Consider the following 23101-nt stretch of genomic DNA (forward strand, 5'->3'; position numbering starts at 1 on the left):
CTTTTTATTGCTTTATTGGGCTACATAATTGTATGTGCAAACATACATATAGTACATATAATTGTGTGTATTTTTGTTTATTCGTTGCTTACAGCTGAAGCTTTGAGGGTGAACGAGCGATTGGCCTGATTGGCCCACCTCGTGCGCTGCCAAAGGTGTGATTAGCAGTCAAACTGGCCACTTTGAGTGGATCTTTGTAAGCATGTATTTATGTATATTAGGGTGGCTCGGCAAAAAAATGTGGGTTTTCCACCAGCGTTATAGAATTTATTATAGTTTAAGATCTCCGCCCAAATATTCCGGAAAAATATTAAGATTTACGTGAACTCGTCCAATTCGATATAACCTCCAAAAATCGCATTATTTTAGTTCCGTTTATAACATTTTTATGCAAATCTTTTAAGATTCAACTTTTTTATCATCTCATGTGATTTATTGGAAAAATTTATTTCAAAAATTAACTTAACTAAAAAAAAAACTTTTTTTTCGGATATTTTAAATTTTTTCTAACTCACGTAAATTTTACTCTTTTTCCGAAATATTATGGCAGAAGTCTTGAAATTTTATAATTCCAACAGAAAAACAGTACCGACTTTTTTTTTGTACGTAGAGTGATCCACCCTAATATATATAAAGATATGTATAAACGTATTTTTGTACTTATTAAATGCCATACATGAGCTCAATGTTTTGTTGACTTAAGTGAATTGGTTAAAGTTTTTCACGCATCGTTGAACTTTCTCGGAGTTGCTGGCGTTTTAGAAGAATATTGGTGGGTAAATATACGTGTATGTGTGCGTACCCTTTGGAATAAGCAGGAAAAGTCTCGAAAAAATAGTACCCAATCGAAAGATTAAGAAAACGGTTGGTTTCTATAATAAATTAACAGTACTTTGTTTTGCTTTGGATTAAACGTTTGACGCAAGAAATAGGAAGAAAAATTTAGCTGATAAAATTGTAAAAAAAGATGTGAAAAAGTATAATTAAAAGATGTTACAGGTTATGAAATCATCGGAATATCTTTTTATGCATGTTACCGGATAACTTTGGACAACGGGAACCGTTTTCGATAATTATTTTTTTTTTAACGGAAAGTTGGTATCTCAAAGGTGGTTGCATACTAATTTGGTATAGATCTGATCATTTCATCATGAAGAATCGGTTGTGTTTTTGGTTAAAAATTATTTGTTTCGTTATTTTTCAAGCCATTTCGTAATTCTTTTAACGCCGACCATATTGGACTTTCTTGAATCTTTTAGGATTTTTTTCTGTATTTTTCGGATTGTTTTACATTTTTCTAGCATCGTTCCGTAAGTTATTTTGCGTTTTTGGCATCTTTTCCTGGTTCTTTGGACCATCCGGGACTTTTTATGCCATTCACTCGATTTAAGGGCTTTTGAGATTTTCTGAAAAGTTTTCGAAACCGTATGGCATCTTTTCAGGTTTCTTCGAGACCGTTCAGGATTTTTTTTGGACCATTCCAAAATTTAAGGGTTTCTGGGATACTTTCGATTTGTTTTTAATTTTTTAAGGATCTCTGGTTAATTTTCGGGTTATCTGCCGGATATTTTTGAGCATTTCCGAATTTTTTTTTTGGAGGCTCGTCGCAGTTTTTTGAGCTTTCAGAACTTTTGGGTAGTTTAGTAAAATTTTCAAGAATAATAGGCCAAGTTTTATTTGTTATGAAAATGAATAATTTTTCTGGTATTTTTTTTGGTGCTTTTTGGCCTCTCTTGGAGTAACTTATGCCATTAGTCTTATATTGGCATTTTTGGGTGGGAACAATTCAAGAGCTCTATGGGCTTATGGTTTCTTTGTTAAAAACTGCGAAGCTTTTTGTGACCATTCGCGAATTTTTGAGGATTTCTAAGTTTTTTTTTTTTGCTTTTTGAAACATTTGGGTTTTGTTTGGCACCGTTCCAAGTTGTTTGAGATTTTTCTGGGGCATTTGGAGTTTTTTCAATGGTTTTAAGGATTTTACGGGTCGTTCGGAATTTTTAGCGAATTTTTTTTACTCTTCGGAAGAGTCCGGGAGTTTTCGCAATCTCTAACTTTTGAAACTAAACTTCTCAGAATTTTTACGAACATTTTTGAAACCGTTCGGAATTTAACGAATTGAGTTCAACAGTTTTGGGGATTACTGGTACGTTTTCGATACATTTTTGGGGTTTTTGGGAAACTTATAGGACATTTTCAGGGCTTTCCGGAGTTTTTTTTTTGAGGGGAGGGGGGATTTTTATGAGACCGTTCGCTGTTTTCTTAGAGGTTATTGGAATTTTTTGTAGACCGTTCGGAATATTTTGTGGATCATTTACAAATTCTTCCAATATTTCTAAACGTTTTGTGATTTTTTCTAAATTTTTGATCTAAGTACCGCAAAAAACTTAAGAAATTGCTTTTGTATGAAAATTGGTCGAAACACTCAGAATAAAGCCTGTATCTTCCTTAAGTCAAATAAAACTTTTAAAATAAAATATCATATCACTAAAGCAGATATGTACGTACATAGAATAATAAATTATCTTTTATTCAACGAAATTTTCCCATTTCATCTCATTGCAGTGACCCCATTTGGGAATTATCTGAAAAACAACAAACAACCGTCCTCAGCGCATGCGACCACTACGAATGCCAGTAAATTGATACCGACAATTGTGACGTCGCAAAAAAGTCCGCAACACCACCAACAAAACCAACAAAAGTTACACAAACAAATGACAGCGAAACGTAAAAATTCAAATTCAAATGAGATCAACAACACCAGCAGCGCGAACACTGCGGCGACAGAAGCGCCACCTGCCAATACGATGACAACGACGTCAACACCAGCGACCGCGACTGCGACTGCGACTGCGACAGCAACGGTTGTGACGTCAGCGACAGCAAATAGCGGCACGATCGCTGCCAATAATGGCCCCTCACCACCACCACCACCACCACCGGCAGCAGCAACAAAAGCAACGAGGCGAGAGGCACAAAAAAGCAGCAGCAGCAGCAACAACGGCGAGGATGAGACTGATGTGATCGGCGATCTGGTGGGGCATTTCGGCAAGTGGCAATGCCTGATGACAATGTTGTTGTCGCTGTTTCAGGTGCCCAATACATTTCACATAGCGTCGCCAATCTATCAGGTGAGTCATGGCGCGGAAGTCAAAGCAATGCACATCATTGGTGTGGTGGGTTACTCATACGCCCCGGTGAGCGGTAGCGGCGACATGTGTGGGGCATTGAAACTGTATACAAATTAAATTGTGTTTCCGCCAAAACCGTTTATTTATTTTCTTGTGCGGTTTTTGGTTTTTTTCTTCAGGCGATCAACAAAAATTTTTGGTGCAGTCGACCGCCGCATTTGCAAGATTTGCCGGTGGATGTGTGGCGCAATTTGAGTGATTCGCAAGACAATTGCTTTCAGGCGAACATTGACTGGAGCAAAGTGCACAACGATAGTATACGGTTGCAGGTAAGTAAGTAAATGCACATGGGTACATTAGGGTGCCTCAATAAAATTTTTTGCGATTTTTCTAACAAAGTTATAAAGTTTATTATATTCTAATGGCCTTGCTCATAAAAAATAAAGTAGGTTTATAAATTGACGTTGTCATAAATTTTTCAATTTCATAAACCTTTTTTTAAACTACTTTACTTTTTATGAATATGGCCATAAGACTTCAGCCAAAATATTTCGTAAACATATTAAGAATGACGTGCGAAGGGAAAATACTTCTAAAAACCTCATTATTTTGATTCCCTTGATACAATTTTTTTTTTAAATTTTTAGGCAGACCTTCGATTTAATGTTAGACTCATCTATCATCTAAGGTGATTTTTTAAAAAAATATTTTTTTTTAATAAATTTTATTTAAAAAAGCTAGATTTTTTGAGGTATGTATTTTCAAATCGGTCCACTCGCGCAAATCTTAATATTTTGAAATATTTTTACACAAGTCTTATGATATAATACATTTTATAATTCTCATGGAAAAACAGTATCGAATTCTTTTTTTGATGAATAATGATGCACTCTAATGTACATACATACATCCATACAAGTGGCTAATCTTTAAAACAAGCAGCACTGGAGAATATGTACAAGAACAACAAGTGTAGCATCACAATTAAATACTTCGCATTCACTAAGAATCTGCTGAATAGAATCACAGCAGCCACTGCTTGTCTTAAATCCACCATGCATGTAGATATGTGCATGCTTGTGTGTGTGTGTTCTTCAGTTGCATTCTTGCTGCTGTGCACTCGAGTGCGAAATTCCAACTAATTCGCAATTTCATGTCTGCTCTCTTCTTTCCTCCTTCCTCCTATCTCTTACGCTCGTTGCCATTATTACCCCAACTGTGTGCACCGATGCGTGGCCGTATTACTTCGCAAACACACAAACACATATACACACACCTCCCTCCATCATCAGCCAGCCTTACAACAACAATCGAGCCAACACCAACAGCAGTCACATGGCGTACATGGCAGCTTGCCTCACGACCCCTCGGCGGCAGTGTCTACTTTTCAACACAATCTTATCTTATCACCGCTGGCCGTCGTCCAAAATGCCACACGCATCGCCTGCTCGGCTTGGGAATATGACAGCGATGATAATTTGGGCAACACATGGATTTCGCAGTGGGATTTGGTGTGCGACAAGGAGTACTTTAAGAATGTGGCGGAGATGTTCTTTCTATTGGGTGCGGCAACAGGTGGCATTTTGTCGGGCTATTTGTCGGATAAATTTGGCCGCAAAAAAATGCTTTTCATATCAGCAACGCTGCAGACGATATTTGGTAAGTTTTGGAATGAAGAAGTTTTGGCAGCGGGGAAAATTAAATAAGAGCTGTTTTGCTTAAACGTTTATAATAAAACCGTTGCAATTTTCCTTGTGCGCATATCAAGTGAAAACTGCTTAAAAGAAACAAATATTTTTGATGAGGTTTGCCGCCTGTTTGAAAAATTTTGTTTAATTGAATAAATAGAGTTTTCACGTATCAAAACAGCAAAAACTAAAAAAAAATTAAATTAAATTAAATATTACAAATGAAAAATGTTTGAGATAGCTTTACTAAACAATCTTTTTGAAAGGTTGCCACCTCTCCAAGGGCCTTAAGAACACGGCCCAAATATAACCCTGAAATATGAAAATTTTAATTTTTAGATTATTGCAAAATCGTTGTTTCTTAGTTTTTATTTTATCGGCCAAGAATAAACATTATGCTACGAAGTTATTTTTTTCAAAAAAAAGAAAAAAAAATCGTTGTTTTGGATTTCTAGTTTTTTTGATCATTTATAACCAAATTTATGGAGAGTGTTTTTTATGACTGATTTAAATCCCTTATGATCAAAAAATTTAATCTGAAAATAATTATAATGGACATCACTAAATTCAAAATTAATTATAAAAATTTTTTTGAAAAAATAAACAATCCACAAATAACGATTTTTCTTAATTGAAAAAGTTATAATCAAAAATAACAATCAAAAAATTTATCGATAAAATGAAAGTCCAAAAAAAAACGATCATTATTGATCGAGGAACTTAGAAGTCATAAAATAATTGGTAAATTTGATCGGAAGATAGAAATTCGGTTTTGACGGCTAAATTGGAATTTTAATTATAAAGATTAAAACCGTTACGGTTCCTGCCCAAGAATGCCTTATCTTTTCTTTAGAGTCTCTTGTGCTTTTCATGGCGCAGAATTGTTACTGACTGAGGGACCTTTCTCTCGGCCTGATAATCGATGTGTAAGTAGGTTCACATCCTTCACTGGCATTGCATTCTAAAGCATTCTATTCACAAATTTTCGGTATCCTTCGATACTTCTCGGAATTATTTCGGAGTTTTTTCTGGATTTTCGAGAACATTCGGGGTTTTTTTCGGAAATATAAAAATTAGTTGTTCAAGTTTTTTTTTTAGATTTATCTTTATTTAGTAGGTTTTCTCCTTAGTTTATCTATTTATTATATCGAGCCCTAACCACACATTATTCTGACTGCTATAAAGTTAATTCTGCCCAAAAAGGTTATTTAACTCACTTTCGTAAATGCATTCTCTCTGTGAAATCATTATTTCGTTACGACCTTCTTCATATTTCTAATACAACTGAATATCCTTGCTCTGTTGCGGCTTTTCTTTATTTGCTTGCAATTAAATTTCAACCTTTTCGCATTTAAAGTTGACTTTGACATATACCACAACGTCAACGTCAATAATGTTAAAGCAACAATGAAAAAACAAGAACAAACGAATACTGCAACAACCACATCTACATACATATGTACAACCACATCTTTGACTCAAGCAACTCAACAAAGTCTGATGACTACTTTTACCTTTGATAGGAAATGACTATGAACTTGACAATCAAAAGCAGCTACAACTACATACAAACATACATAATATAAGTTAGCATGCATATATGTATATATGTGTGTACATATAAAGGCCACAAGTACACACGGAAAGACCGCATTCATCCTTTATCGATTGTCGATTGGATTTCCAGCATTGCTGGTCCAGTGCTTAGACACTACTCACAAAAGACATTCGAAATTATCCTTTCAATGACTGCAAGTGGTTGCTGTATTATGTACTTGGTTAGGTTCTGACATATCTGTGTTCGTATGGAAAAGTAGCTTATGTCGAAAGGCTGGCTTTAGTATAAATCGGCATTCACAGCATACGATTTCGAATGACTTACGGGCGCTAAGCCGTTAAACAACTTTTAGCAAATAAACGTGCAAGAAATAGTTCCGGTACTAGCAAGTCAATACTCTTTTAAAGTCTCATCAAAAAATTCTTTGTCGTTAAAAAAAAAAAAAAAGGGAATGACGCATTATACTAAAGCCGGCCTTTCGACATAAGCTACTTTTCCATACGAACACAGATATGTATGTATCTATGCAAACAAGTGAGTACAATACCGCTCGTATGCCATAGAGGATATTCACAAATATTAGCTGATGCATTCATACAATAACGGAATTCCTCGAGATGGTAAGGTCAGTGAAGACCGACCTGCACACATTTTTAAGGCTTGTAAAGAAGCCCTCCACTTAGAAATTGCTTAAGGTAAGGACCTCGTCCTGGCGTAGGTAATAGCTTGCGGTTGAAACGAATTTAATAAGGCTAATATGCAAATATTCCTTGCAAAGGAACTATTGTGGTTTAGACGGGGTAGCTCCTGGTTAGGTTCTCTAACCTTTGCTCTGCATAATGAAGAAGATTATAGAGTGGCATAAATTCCTGAACATCCAATACCATCTCACCCAAGGTTACGTAAACCTGCAGACTAAATGTGAGGCTAACAGCGGCCACGCCGTAAATCCTAGCAAAACTGTACAAAGTCCTGACCCCTCTCAAAATATCGTCCAAATAATTTATAATAAGACTTTTATATGTATTAGGGCGATCCATAATAACGAATTTATGGCCTTTAAAGGATGTAAAAAAATTCTCCCATTTAAAAAAAAATTGTATTCCAATTTTAAAGGAGTCGGTTGGCATCTGTAATTTTGTATGTAAATAACATGAAAAATTTCCGAACGAAATTCTCGCGGAATTGTATGCTTGTCGGATGATAATGTGGAATACCCTAACCACTTTCTCTTCTCTACATAATACGTACGAGGCTACTAAGTTTTTGAAATAAATCTTCTGCATTATATGTAAATTATTTAATATTTTTTATTTCTTTCTCTCCCTATCTCTTTCTCGCCTTCTTACAGGTTTTGCACTCCTCTTCCCCGAATCGTTGGAAATATTTCTGCTGCTGCGCGCTCTGCTCGGTGTTGTCTCCGTGTCGGTGACCTATGCTGGCCTAATATTGGCCATAGAATATGTGGATGGCAAATGGCGTACCATAGCTGGCATGTACAATTTATTTCCACTGCCAATTTCCTACATGGTGATCGCAGGCATTGCCTACCTGACGCAGGATCATCAGCGGCTGCAGCTTTGCATCGGCATACCAGGCATATTCCTGTGTTTTCTATGGTAAGTTGAGATGCTAAACTTAATCTGAAAATGTACTTATTTAAGCGCAAAATTGTTTTTATTGCTTTGATTTTTTAAATAAATTCGCTACCAGAAAAAATGGATAATAAAACGTTAATGAGAGCAAAATTTAACATTCAAACGAATCTACTCATCCAAAAAACATTTGAAAATCCTCTACCAATTTCGCTTTCATCTGTGCTTACCCACTTGTTTATTTTTTTTTTTATTTCGATTTTCGATTTTTGGTTCCGCGTGTGGGCGTCAATTAGACTAAATGTTTTAAATTTTGATCGTTAAACAATTCGTACATGTGCCAGCTGAGCAAACAGACAGACAGTGAAAATAAATAACAAAAGAAATACTCGCACAAGTTTCGAGGTATTGGCTTAATTCAAAAAATAAAAAAAAAATATTTTATGATGCACGCATTTTCGGTAAATTTCATTGAGGTGCTAATTTGTGCTTAAAATTTTATGGATATTCTTCTTGCTTTGCATGTGATGTCTTGAATTTATGGCATCATTAAAATAATCAACGAGAACAAGCAATTTTTAAGCATGGGCAATTAATTTACCATTTTTCAGTTAATATGTACGTCAAAACAGAATATTGAATTAAATTAAAAAAAAATTAAAAAAGTAATATGTATAAGATAAAGAAACATAAATGTAAACAATAAACTAACAAATGATATTAAAAAATAAAATAATTACATATTAAAGGTCAAAATTAAAAAAAAATTGACTTAACAAAATTAATTAAAAAGGAACAGTCCAGCGCCTTCGTCTTGGTCTGCAGGCTGTATCGGAGATACACCCGCTAAATTTAAACGTAGAATACGTGGTATGGTTAAGAGCATATCCAAGTCAAAAACGAAAGCACAAACTAAGAAAAAAATATCGATAACAAAAGCGATAATAAAATCGATAACAAAATCGATAAAAATATCGATAACAAAATCGTTAACTAAATCGATTACAAAATCGATAAAAAATCGATTACAAAATCTATCGAAAAATCGATTACAAAATCGATAACAAAATCGATTCCAAAGTCAATAACAAAATTGATAACAAAATCTATCAAAAAATCCATTACAAAATCGGTAATAAATTCGATAAAAAAATCGATAAAACTATCGATAACAAAAGCGATGGCAATATCGATAGCAAAATCGGTAAAAAAACCGATAAAAATACCGACAGCAAAAGCGATAACAATATCTATAGAAAAATCGATAAAAATATTGATGACAAAAGCGACAAAAATATCGATAACAAAAGCGATAACAATATCGATAGCAAAATTGTTAAAACAATCAAGAAAAATATCGATAACAAAACCGATAAATAATCAATAATAAAATCAATAACAGAATCGATTACAAAATCGATAACAAAATCGATAAAAATATCGATCATTATATCGATATGTTCCGAAAATATCGATAGCAAAATCAATAACAACATCGATACAAATTTCGATAACAAAATCGGTGAAAATATCGGTAACAAAACCGATAAAAATATCGATGGCAAAATCGATTAAAATATCGGCAACAAAATCGATAAAAATATCGATAACAAAACCAAACAGATCCACATTAACTGAAACTTTCATATGTACGTATATATGCATTTACATATGTACATACGCTGCGATCAAAAGCCGCATTACATACGCATACATACTTTTTGTCTCCTTCCCACACTTCCAACATATGCACGTGTTTGCAAAATGATGACGAGGTGATTTTGTATGGAAAATCATTTATGCCCATATATTTGAATAAAATAAACATATATAGAAGATATCAACCAATACTTCCCATATACCAAACGAAAGGAAAACTCTTGAATTTTTGATTAAAGAAAACAAAAACAAAATCATTCGAGCGGTTTTCGATCATTTTGGTAATGAAAAAAAATTGCAAATTTTTTCAACAATTTTTTGCCTTAAAATGCTCAATATTTGTTAAATTTATATAAAATTTGTACCCGATAATATTTCTACTGCTCCAAAGAACCTATATCCCGAAAATGAAAGTTATATATGCCAACAATAAGTTGCTAGAGCACTTTAAAGGCTCAAAATTGACCCCAAAATAAGGCAATGTTTACCGTTGTTTTTTACGACAGAAACCGAATTGGTTATTTACAAAAAATGAATCTGTCGACAGGTTTGGAATTTTATCTTTGAAACGCCATACTTTTCTTTGAAATCGCTTTATTAGTTCTCGTGCAATAAGCGTTTTTGTGAAGCTCTAAAAATTACAACTACAACATTTGAACATAGCCCCCATACCTTAAGGTAAGACGTATTCTACGTCAATAAAGTTTAAATAAATAATACAAAATTGTATTATATTAAAAAATGAAGTAATATCAAATTAGAAACAATAATATATAATAATTTATATAAACCAAATAAAAACCAAAATTAAAAAATAAAAAAAGCAAGTAAAGTAAATGTATTATAATTAACCTTATTTCATTTAATAACTTTTATTAAATTTAAAAATGAAGAGAAATAAAACAAAAGACATTAAAACTAAATAAAAATAAATAAAATTACAAGTATAAACTAAATAGCAAATATTAAATTAAAAAATGAAGTGAAACAAAAGAATTAAAAACCAAAATTCAAAAATAAAAATTAACAGAAATAAAATAAAAAAACTAATTTAAAATATATAAAATTACAAACATTAACGAAAAAAATAGGACGTAAAATAAAAAAAATAATTATTAAATAAAATTGTTTTAATTAAAAAAAGTTTATTAGGCTAAAAAAATTTAATTATAAAAAAGCATTAAAATTAAATAAACAGAATGAAAAACGGAAGTATTAATAAAATATAATGAAATAAAATAAAAATGAAATTAAATCAAAAATAGTTTCACAAACAAATATATTACATACATATATAAATAAATACAAATCAAATAAAATTGTAAACTAAAATATAAGTTTAGTTAAATTTATTTACTTTAAAAAAATTGTATTAAGTTAAAAATAAAGTGATATTATACAAAATACATTAAAATTAAATAAACAGAATAAAAAATCTAAAAATAAAAAATTCTATAAAAATAAATCTAATTGAATTACTTAAGAAAAAAATAATAAAATTTAAATTTAAGTTAAATAAAAAATAAAGGAAAACAGTAAACTTAAAAATAACGCAAAATAAATAAAATCCAATCAAATTTAGTTTAATTAGGAAACTGCATTAAATTAAAAAAATAGCTGAAGGGCTATAAAAAAAATTATTTAAATAAATAATAAAATTAACCAGTACTAAAAAAATACACGGCTACCATGCTGCCGAATAAGACTTCTTTTTCGTGACTATTTATGTGCCGTTGAGAATTTGTTCAGGGTTCTTTGCATTTTATTTTTCTGGATTTTTCTTTGGGGGGTTTTTCAGCTTTTCATCGGAATGCTTCGGAATTCCGTCGGGCCTCTCCGGACCTAAAAATTATAATTATTCAAAGAGAAATCCACGAGAACTAAAGTAATTTTTTCTACTGAATTTCATTGAAAAACTCTGTGACTGTGCGCATTTAAAACATATTTTTTTTTCTAGTCTAATCTTGCCTTTTAACTATTTCATTCTCAGGTTTGTTGTGCCCGAATCTCCACGTTGGCTGCTGGTCAAAGGACATATTGCCGAAGTAAAAGTTATTGTACAGCGTGCAGCTAAATTTAACGGACGCCAGCTGCCACCGGACTTTGAGTCAATGTTGAGGCCACCGTCACAGGAAGATTCCTCACAGAATTGCGTCAGCCTTTTCAATTCGCGTTACCTGAGTTGTGTGACAATTTGCTTTCTTTGCATTTGGTTCACCATGAATTTGGTGTACTACGGCCTGATATTAAATATGAGTTCATTTGGCGGAAATGTTTACTTGAATTCGGTAAGTACAAGTAAATAAATGAGTATTTTCGTATAGGCAATGGCAACAATTTTACAAAATTTTAGGGAAATTTGAGCATTTTTCATTCAAAATTCGAGTTTTTTGTGTCCTTTTATAGATTAATGGTATAGTTTCTTTTCCATAACTGCTGAATAAGCTAAGCTGAGCTTCGCGGCAAACCACGTCGTATACGCAATGTGAATGATGAACCTCAGAATAGATTTTCTTTTGCAGAAAAATTTATTTACAAATACGAACAATATTAAGAACTTAAATACAAAGAAAATCTGGATTTAATAAATCCTTGCTGCATATCTAGAATATATGTATGTAGGCTTTTCCATACCTATTGGTTATTAAGCATACAACTAAGCTCTAACAAGTTTACAAACAAGAAAAAATTAATTTCCTTACCTCGGACTGACATACACTTACATATATATAATTGAACTCAAAAGTAATGGATGTGTTAACTGGAAAATCCATTAAAATATTTGAAGTATGTAGTGTTTAAGTTTTAGTTAGACAGCAAATTTAATTTGTTGTGCTTTACTGTGATTTCCTCTTAAATCTAATTGAATATTCCAAACAGAAATTAATAAGTGCCATGGAGATAGAAGGTAAATTTTACATGTCGACATTTCACTATTCTAATAGCCAAATACTTGTTTACATACCGATTGTTCTCTGCATCACGGACACAATACAAAACTTTTACTAATGAACAGTAGCAAATATCTCCAAGACCTCTAACATGTAATATTTACTTGCCAAATAACGAGGCATATTGGTATCTGGCGAAAGGTCATACATATGTACGTGACAGTAGGTTCCGACTAGGGATGCTAATTTTTTCGCTTTTTACGATCCCGAATTTTCCGGATGTCATTATCACAATCCCGGAATCCCAGCTTTATTACCGGGACTTAGATATTCATTACTTTTCAAAAACTTAAATCGAAAAAAATTGTTTCTATCTCTCCTAAAATAAAATAAATAATAAATAAATGGCATCAGGATTTATTTTAAAGGGCTTTGTGATTTCAAAATCATTTTTGAATTACTGGGGTCAGAGTGAAAAACTAAAAACGCGATTTTACTATATTTGGCCCATGATTTCGCGAATATATTGATTTTTGTGTGTAAAATTTACTATCGCACGGTGTTGTATGTATAATGAGCTAGAAATTTATAAAAAAAAAATATTAATTATTAAATAAAAAAGAATTATAACCAATACTGGTCAAAAAAAAGAGTTTCTATTGTGACCATCACTGCAAATTAAAAATCCCGAAAATCCCGGGATTATCGAGACCGCGATTTTCTAGACCTTAAACAGGCCGGGATTAACATTCCTAGTTCCGTCACACTTCCGCTACTTTGAAAGAATTCGTTGAGATTTTAAAAACTTTGGTTTGCAGGAAAGACGAATTTATATAAGGTGGTGTTACCAGAGCTGTTGATTTTTCACCTCGATGGTTCTTCATATCAAAACTATATATTTGTTATACACTTGTTTTAATTCTTACTGTCATTTCGTGTGTAAAATTTGTTAGTGTAATTTTTGTTTTTGTGCCGCTACTAACATCTTATATAAATTCGGGTTGAGCTCATATCACGCATTGAGATGTACATACCTCCAAAATTCCCGAACATTTTGAAGAATGAAAAGGCGTGAGGGATAGTTTATTGGTTTAGCGAGATGCGGTATCGGTGGCGTATGTACGGCTTCGCTGGCAGCCAAATGTACAGCTGAACCAAGACTACTTTATTATCCGATACACATTTTTTAGTCTTCAAGAAGAACACATAAATTCTCGCATATACTGGCTGCGTTTCTTTATACATTCCGGATAATCCCATTTCACAGCCGGAATAAACAGAATGCGTTTGAAATATACGTCAACATATCATCAGGAACGTTCTAAAGAATAAATAAACAGAAAAGTTTATTCCAAACGTTCAGAATGAATAAAGAAATTCAGCCACTATGTACAGAAATTTTTATATGTAGATATTATTTATTGTTTTGGAACTATGCCATAATATTTTGCTATATTTTCTTGTCACCTGATTTCAAAAGCGTACGTTGACATACAATGAAACTAATTCATATTTGACAGAGCGACAACAAAGCGTTTGTAGTACAGTGAAACACCTATAGGTTCTTTATAATCTTACAAACAAATTCATAAAAATATAGAAGACATTAAGTGCTTTGTATATACAATTTTTTTATGAAAATGTCACCTGATAAACCTTTATAAATAAGGTCAGCAAAAAAAAAACGACGAAAAATTCAAGTTTTTTAAAAAATTACGTTAAAAAAATAAATAGTTTTGTTTGCCAACGGAACTTAAACCGTCAATATATTTCGAAGGTTTTCATGCTAAAAATGTTTTTGTTATATCAATGGAACATTTTTGTATGAAAAATTTTGCATTTTTTCAGGGGACTCAGCAGAAGTATTACAATGTTGAGTTTTCAGTTTTATCAACATTCGTTATATCGAGGTTTTACTGTAATATTTTTTTATATCTAATCAAAAAGTTGTTTGTTGTTTTATTATTTTGATGTCTGAACTGCTGCTCAGATGCGGATCAACAGACCTTCTGAGTACCTTAGCAGCATCACGTATTCCTTCCAAAAGAAACTCGAGCCCTAACCGCCAAAAGGATTTTATTTTGCCACAGCAATGCATTTAGATGCTTTTAGAACATTTCTGCATCAAAAAAAAAAAAAAAAAAAAAATTAAAAAAAAAAAGTCGCTTACTTCTTTAAGCGTTTACGGCTCAAAATGTTATGAATTTATGTAAATGTTTTCAGGCTATAACCTAGGTCGAAATTGTATGTATTTTGCAACGAAATAACCTAATTGGCAGTCAAAATAAGATGAATTAATTAAATTAATTTAATAAATTCTTTTGATTGCAGACATTTAATCAAACAAATTAATAACAGACTTTTTACTTTCGTGTTCTCTTTCCCGCTTCTTATGCCATGTGTTAACTACCGACTGCACACACACACACACCACTAATCGCCGCCTTATACCACTACAAAAAAAAAACAACAACTATTCATAAATGAATTTAATCAACCTACATCACTAACCAACCGGCATCAGGCTTTAGCTGGCCTAGTCGAAATTCCTGCCATTGCCATTGCCATGTACATTATCACCAAGGTTGGCAAAAAGTGGCTATTCAGCGCCACATTCTTCTGTACGAGCCTCGCCTGCTGTTGTGCAGCCATTACCGAGGGCAATGATGACCAACTCTGGCTGAAGATTACATTCCTCATGATTGGTAAGTGTGTGACATGCTTGAATTGAAATCACATAAATACACAAAGACATACATATGTATGTATGTATGTATGTGGCGCAAGTATTACAACTCAATCAGAATTTAATTGAATCGCATACAAACAATTTACATGTGTTTACACCTACACACACACACAGCGATATGCATCGCACAAATTCATGCTTGATTGCCTTACAAGCTTTCACTGATGCTACTTGTCGTATCTTTGTGTTTGCAGGTAAATTCACCATCAGCGCCGGCAATACCATAATGCCCGTCTACACCGCCGAGCTCTATCCGACCGCCATACGTAATGTTGGTGTTGGTGCTTGCAATGTGGCCGCTGGTGCCGCATTAATACTAACGCCATATTTATCATTGTTGGTAAGTTGAACAGATACAAAATAAATTTCTATAATTCAAAATATGTATGTACGTATATACATTAGGGTGGCCGAAAAATACATAGGTAAATCTACTTTTTTGTTTGCATTCTAGTGTTTCTTTTTTGTCTGCATTCTACTAAGTCATTTCTGTGGGTATGTGGTAAAAAATTTTGAAAAATAGAGTTGCCACATATTTGAAATTTTTAAATTATTTAAAGACTCAATAAAGTAATTAGGTTTCTTCATCAAAGCTAAAAGCGTTGGAAGAGATTAAAAGCATTTTTATTCGGGGTTGCCACTTTTCTAAAAAAATACAACAATTGCTATTAAAAATTTAAGCTTACTTAATACCACAATATGGGTATCAAATGGAAGGTTTATGCACTCCGAGCAAGGTTTTTGAAAATACATACCTTAATTCAGATATATTTTTGGATAGGGTTGCCATTTATCTATAATAAAAAACTTTTTGAGTGTCAAACAAAAGGTGCTAAAATGAAGTATTAACCCCTACTTATTTCTGCATAGAGTCGGCACCTATCTAAAAAATTAAAATGAGTGCGCTATATCGTAGCTACAATGTCAAACTATCGAATGTGCAAAAATGCATATTGCATCATTTCACTTAACTTGCATAATTACCTCATCTTAGTTAAAATATGGGTGGCGACCCTATTTAAAAACATGTTAGTCCAAAGCTTATGCGTACACCTTTCGTGTGATACCCATATTGTGGTATTAAACAAGCTTAAATTTATAATAATCATTGTTCTATTTTTTTAGACAGATGGCAACCGAGTTCAAAACTATTTTTAAATTTCTTCAAACGCTTTTTGTTTTAATAAAGAAACTTAATTATTTTATTGACCTTTAAATAATTTTAAATTTTCAAACATCTGGCTACCAAATTCTTCAATTTTTTTAAAACAAACCTACAGAAAACATCGATTAAGATGCATAAATAATTAAACACATCCATTGAGCTGCTCGTTCGTGATGTGGTTATGAAAACATAAAATAAAATTTGTTTATATATAACTGTTAGGATTATCGGTTATTAAAACAGACTTAGTAATTTTTTTTTTTATTTGGGCCACCCTAATATACATATGTATTTATATACTATGTATGCATGTATGTTTAAAATAGTGTATGATTAATGCGGGTAAGCATGTTTGGGCAAATCCCTTGCCATGCTTCATTGGTCAAAAATGTTGTCGCATATTTTCGAAGCCATCACTTAATCTTTCAGCTTTTTGACATTTTTTCACATAATTTACTGATGCATTGTTTGCTATTTTTACTTTTCAATTGTACAGCATAAAATTGAGATACATTTTATGATGACACTGCTCACCGCATTTGCATTCTTTGGCGGTTTTGTTGTGCTGTTCCTACCCGAATCCGCATCTGCTCAAACGAAATCGGAACCGCGCGAGGAAAAGTAAGTAAAAAAAAATTAAAAAAATTTTACTAAAACATAGAATATTTAACAAAGCAATGTCGGAAAAGGTTTACAGAATGAATGGATAATTACTAGAAACTTCTAAAGCACTAAAGGGCAAACAGTAAACACCCATACCATGACAGTTGAGTTTCCACGAATGCCATTAATTTGACTAGAGCTTCAGTATCAGTTTTGCATTTCTTAATCCTCCCGAAATCATGGTTAGCCTTGTTATAGCTCCTCGCAATGATGTTTAGATTTTCTTTGTTAACCACTCTCCAATCGTGGATAGGTATGCCTGGGTAAAACTCTAAGATCATCTCTTATATTTCCGCTGAGTCTGACGGTGTGACTAGTACCCTCTATAGGGATAGAATGCTCCTAGATAGACTTAGGCTGCTTAATCGATGACAGCTTTATCCAGATCTACTATGACCACATGGCAAAGTGCGTTGGTTCAATTTTATTTAGATCCTGGGCGATCCTCACTTCTTCGCTAGTTCGGTGTTTGTGTTGCGGGTCTCAACTTTTGCGAAAAGATCTACCTTTTTGACTTCCCATACAATGGTGTATCTTAATACTAAAGAGGGATCGGTGGGATCGTAGTTCTAGTAGTTCTCCGTAATCCGGTGGCAATGAGTAGTTCAGGAAGTTGCGGGGTATCCGAAATACTTTTTCGTGGCTGGGATTTATGAAGCGCCCCAACATGGGAAGGTGGCGGATTTTATTATATCTCTTGTTCGAGCTATGAAAGTGAGAGCAAACGGGTTTAGGCTGGCCTGAGTACGAGCTGAATAGAAAAACGTAGCGGCGGCTGTGAATCCAATATTCTTTACTACCAGGTTCGCTGATTACACTGATCGCCGTCCACCTCACTAATATCCCACAGAATAGTATTGGCCTACCAATAGCCGCGATTATCCAATTTGAAAGGGAGTGGGTAGGAAAAATGTCTCATTTGCTATCCAACATCCTTTATCATGTTTACATTGCCTCTTTGGTTTGTTTTACGCAGATTGAGCTCGGCCAGAGTTCTGCACGACAATTTTCTATCTTTAATTACACCCAGCAAATTTTACGTCCATGAAAAGAATTAGGTCTACGTCTCTTAGAATCGGATGCCCACATCTATTGCCCTACTTCTCCGTGTAAATGAGACCAAAAAAATTATTTCCTTTCAGTTTTCATAAAAAAATCTCATCTCCGTTGTTGGTGGGTGGTTCCGACAGGGTAGGAGTATGATATATTGTGGAGCGATTTTCCAACCCATTCTTCCAAGTCATTTTTCTTTTTGAATAGTTGCCATTTGTCCATCGCTAAATGCCATATGGTTTGCGAAGTTCAAATCAGTTTCGATTCGATTCTCTGAAAATATATGAAGAAAATTTTTGTAATAAATTTATCTAGGTTATGTGTAGTCTTTTTTTATTAATATATTTTTCTTTCTATCTGTCTTTACTTTCAGATGTTAGAGCTAACCAACTTTTATCTGACCACAACTAAACATTTAAATGTTACAGTAAATGGATGTTTGTCAAAATACGACGAATTTACTAAGCAAACCAAAATCGGAACAACTTGTCGTTACCGAAAACATACTAAACAGCTGTGCAGAGCAGCAATATATTGTGAAGTAAGAAAACAAAAAAATTAAGGAAAACAAACACAAAGTACATATGAATGCATTACTAAGAATAAGTAAATTAAAGAGAAAAAAAAAATATTTATATTTTGGCTGGACCAAAATAAATAGAAACATAGTTATGTAATTATAACACACACACACAAACTCAGTTAAAAAACAAATACAAATTTTATTTTTATTTGCTAACAAATACACTACAAAAGAAGTATTTACTTAACTATATATAGCGCTTATCCTAACTTTACGACACTCATATATTGACAAGAGTTGACTACTTACTTTATTATTTTTTAATTTTAATTATTTCTTTCTTTCGTAAAAATTTCGAGCCTTTTAACTAGATTTCTTAGAAAGATAAAGACGAAAATGGAGATAGTGAGAAATACACAAGACTTGGAGTAACTGAAAGAGTAAGAAAATTAATTGAAAATTTTCAATAGGAATCGAAATAAATTCAGTCATAAAAGTTACCGAAATTTATCGAATCATCGAAGTTTATAATTATCGAAATTTATCGAGTTATCCATGCTTATTGAGTTATCGCATCGTATCGAATTATTCAAATTGATCAATATTTATTGAGTTGACGAAATTTATAGACACAGAAACTTAGTTGTCGAAACTTACGGACAGTTATCAGGCTATACAAATTTATAGAAACTTTATCGAAATTTGTTAAGTTAACGAAATTCATTTATTAACGAAGTTTATGGAGTTTTCGTAATGCATCGGGTTCTTTCAACTTACAGAGTTATCGATAATTATTGATCTACTGAAATTGGTTGGTTCAACGAATCGAAGTTTATGGAATTTTCAAAACATATCGATTTATCGAAATTTCAAGGATATATAAGTTTATCGAGTTATCACTGCTTATCGAGTTTTATAGCGTTAACAGAGTGTAACGAGTTATCGGAATGGGGTTGCCAAAATTAGAAATTTTTAAAGGTATCCAAAGTTTATTAAGTTATCGATTTATATCGTAACATATATATTTTTGAGTTATCGAAATTTATCGAGCCCTCGAATTTCACAGTTATCGAAATTAGTCGAGTTATCGACTTATGTTAAGCTATCGGATTTTAGTGTTCTTGAAATTCATCGAATTATCGATATGTATCAAACCATTTAAAATTTATCGATAAACTGGAATGTATCGGGTCAATTCCACGGCCTGCCGAAGTCCTTCAAAGATATACAAAATTTTAGTCATGTTTTAGTTCCAAAGCAGAAGACTTTCCGGTACGTGCTAAGTTAAAAAAACCTCTCCAAGGCTCTTAAAATCTTGGAAAACGGTCGAATTTCGACAGTAACTGGCGCTCTAGTATAGAAAAAAGGTCGAGCATACTTCGTATGGAAGAAAAGGACGATGTCAACAAAAAAAAATTGCCAAAAGTCAACGGCAAGCCCCAGCTACTTCAGGCATGTACTTTATTGTACTAAAATTAAATGGGCTACAAAACTGCGTACTCGAATTTTTCTAAGAAGTCCAATTAAAAATCTTAATGAAAGTTTTTTTTTATTTTTAATGTTGCTTTGAGCTTTGTACCACGATTATGTTTATTAGGAAAAATGGAAAAAACAACAATGTCTAAGCGCTAGAAGTTATAGCTGCTATTTCGGAGATCACCACATCTCCTCATCAGACTTCTTTTTGTAGACTGCAGCAGGTATATTTGATAGTTTCTGGCTCACCCTAAACTATTAAAGTTGTTTTGACTTTTTTTTGCTAATATTACACAAACATCGAAACTTGGATTTATACGATTTTTGTTAGAGAATAAACTATAAAAAAATAACTTTTGTTAATATGTGAGTGAGTATAGTTTGATAAACACTATAGTTTATACATAAAAATATAAAAAAGAAGGCAATTTATTTCTAACATATCAGTTGCAACATTAAAAAATATATAATTTGTTTCTTTTTTTTTTATCAAAATAAGCTTCCAAACCGAAAGTAAAAGTTACAAAAAATACGATAGATATATATGTATGTTTATTATCTACTATGCAAACATATCCACAAATTTTTACAATAAAGTGCAATAGTTAAATGCAAAAAGTTATTTAATACAGGCAGGACCTTTTGTTGCAAATCCAACATATTCAAGAAACACGTTTTTAATAGATTTAAGAAAAAAAAAATGTTACAAAAATCAAATTACATAAAATAGGCCCATAGCACATACAGATGAGAAACAGTTACAGATATCTATGTAAGTGTTTGTCGCAACATATGCCAATTAAATTAAAAAATATCTCTGTGTAAATGTGTGCTTAAAATAAGTATAAAAAGTTTTGGCAAACATAAAAAGTTAATATTACAAAAAAAAACTTAGATTTTCACTAACTATGAGACAAAGGGCATTGTTTTTAAATCGGAACAATTATCGAAATCAAAAGGTTTTAAAAGAGAATGAGGATGGAAAACTTTAAGATTTTCAGTACTTATGGACTTTTTTGATATAGATTGCGAGCCTTAGATTACCACACAGTGGTCCAAGGGGATAGACATGCTTTTTAGTCTCCAAGATAGCCGTTGAAATGAGAGTAGACAATTTTTTCCAGTAAAAATTTGACTTATGCATCTACATAAAAGATGATTGCTGGCTTCATTCTTATAAAATTTCATTAAAAAGATTTTTCGTCCTTTTTCCGATGAACGCCATGCTCTTTGTCTCTACTCGAATGCAAAATGTAAAATAAAAATACTATTTGGTAGAAAATTAGCCCAATGCAGCAAAATATATTTACTACACTTCTCTTGTAAAAGAAGTATCAAATGAAAAAAAAACTATACATAAATAGTTAGTCGTCAATTAAAAACTTTTCAATTAACATTACTTTTGTAATTTCAGTGCCAAATTAAAAAAAAATATATATATGAAAATATGTCAATTAAGCAAATTATTTGTATATTTGAGTATTAAGAGAATAAAAAAAGAAAAAAAATGTTCGCTACATGAATACTATACATTAGGGTGGCCCTTAAAATACTGGCATCATGAGGCAACCCTTTAGCGGGTCGCTAACAAGGTTGGAAATATACATATATAAATTTTTTAATATTTTAATAATTAAATTTTTTCGACCCCTTAAAATTTTGAAATTTCCTTGGATTTCTTTATTTTGTACGTACAAAGTTTAGGTGTTGATATTTTAAGAAAAACTTATAATACCGAATTTCCCCAACACATTGAAATGGCAAAAATGATTTGGTACTACATATTTAAAGAATGTTATACAGAAACAGACCTGACTCTACTATCCGCATTTTCTTTTCACAAAACTATTATTTATTTCGGCTGCTTTTAAAAACAGAAATCTTTCACTTTTTCATGGAAATTTTTGTCATTTGAATCCCGAATGGAATTTGACCATAAAAGCAAAACAAAACTAAGGACTAAGTAGCTTGAAACTATACAAAAAAAAAAACACAGCGAAAAATAAGTGGGCATTTAGCAACTAACTATAAAAGCGATGGGGGTATTCACAGTACAAAGCTAATAGAAAATCATGTAGTACATATGATTTATTTTGGAAGAAATAAAAAATTACACTGAAGATGGCACAATGCCACAACCGCTTGATCTCCAAACTAAACTTGACAAACTATGATGGAAATTCCTTCCACCCGATCGGAAAAATCAGCAAACACCAAAAAAGTTTGTATTTTAGGATGGTCCTTAAATAGCAGCCTTATGTGCCGCCCCTTTATTTTGTTTCCGTGCAATATAAATATTTCCAAGAAAATTTTAAAATTTGTAAAAAAATTGGGGGTTTCGAAAAAATCAAATTTTTTTGAATCGCGAAAATTCAAAAAAAAACTCAGTCAGATTATGAATTTATATGAATAAGTTTCAATGCACTGAGTGATAGCTGGTGCAAATCAAAATTTTGTAGAATTTTCGCGATTATTTTAAATGAAAATTTCGACAAACCCTGGCAATGACCCCTAAACATCTTTTAAAATTTTCGTGGATGTCTTTATTGTTTACGTAGTACAAAATAAAAGGGTGCCCCATACACAATTTGGAAGTTCATATTTTTAAGTACCACCCTAATATATTTACCCATTTTAGGTTTTGCAGTTTTTTCGATAAAAGTTTCGTTACATTTCTAAGCATGCAACATTTCTTAAAATATTTTGTTTTAAGTTATTTTGCAATGCAACTTTTTTCTACTTCTCTCATTCTCGTTTTTAAGTGGTTATGTGAATATCCCTATTGCATTTTTTAAATTTTTTAAACTTTAGTTGTATCTATTTGTAGTTATGCATATGAAGTATTTCTCTAGCTAAATGTTTGTATTTATTGATGTAAGCTTTTCTCTATAAAAAAAAACTACCATACTTTTCATAAAAAAACTAACTTTTTTAATTGTTGTTAAAACAT

The 23101-nt window shown here is 32.3% G+C and overlaps 1 protein-coding gene across 1 annotated transcript; it reads left to right on the plus strand.

Moving 5' to 3' along the window:
• Nucleotides 1-2560: 2560 nt before the first annotated feature.
• Nucleotides 2561-17061, plus strand: LOC118754037 (solute carrier family 22 member 21-like; the record flags this gene model as incomplete). Its single annotated transcript, XM_036488906.1, is given in 8 exon segments — nt 2561-3131; nt 3311-3460; nt 4424-4790; nt 7729-7996; nt 11622-11919; nt 15047-15227; nt 15466-15611; nt 16933-17061. Coding segments are annotated over 8 exon segments (2110 nt in total), but the record flags the coding sequence as incomplete, so codon positions are not given.
• Nucleotides 17062-23101: the final 6040 nt, after the last annotated feature.

The sequence above is a fragment of the Rhagoletis pomonella genome, unplaced genomic scaffold (genome assembly GCF_013731165.1).
Source record: "Rhagoletis pomonella isolate Grant_MI unplaced genomic scaffold, Rhpom_1.0 Rhpom_scaffold_03229, whole genome shotgun sequence".
Classification (NCBI taxonomy): domain Eukaryota; kingdom Metazoa; phylum Arthropoda; class Insecta; order Diptera; family Tephritidae; genus Rhagoletis; species Rhagoletis pomonella.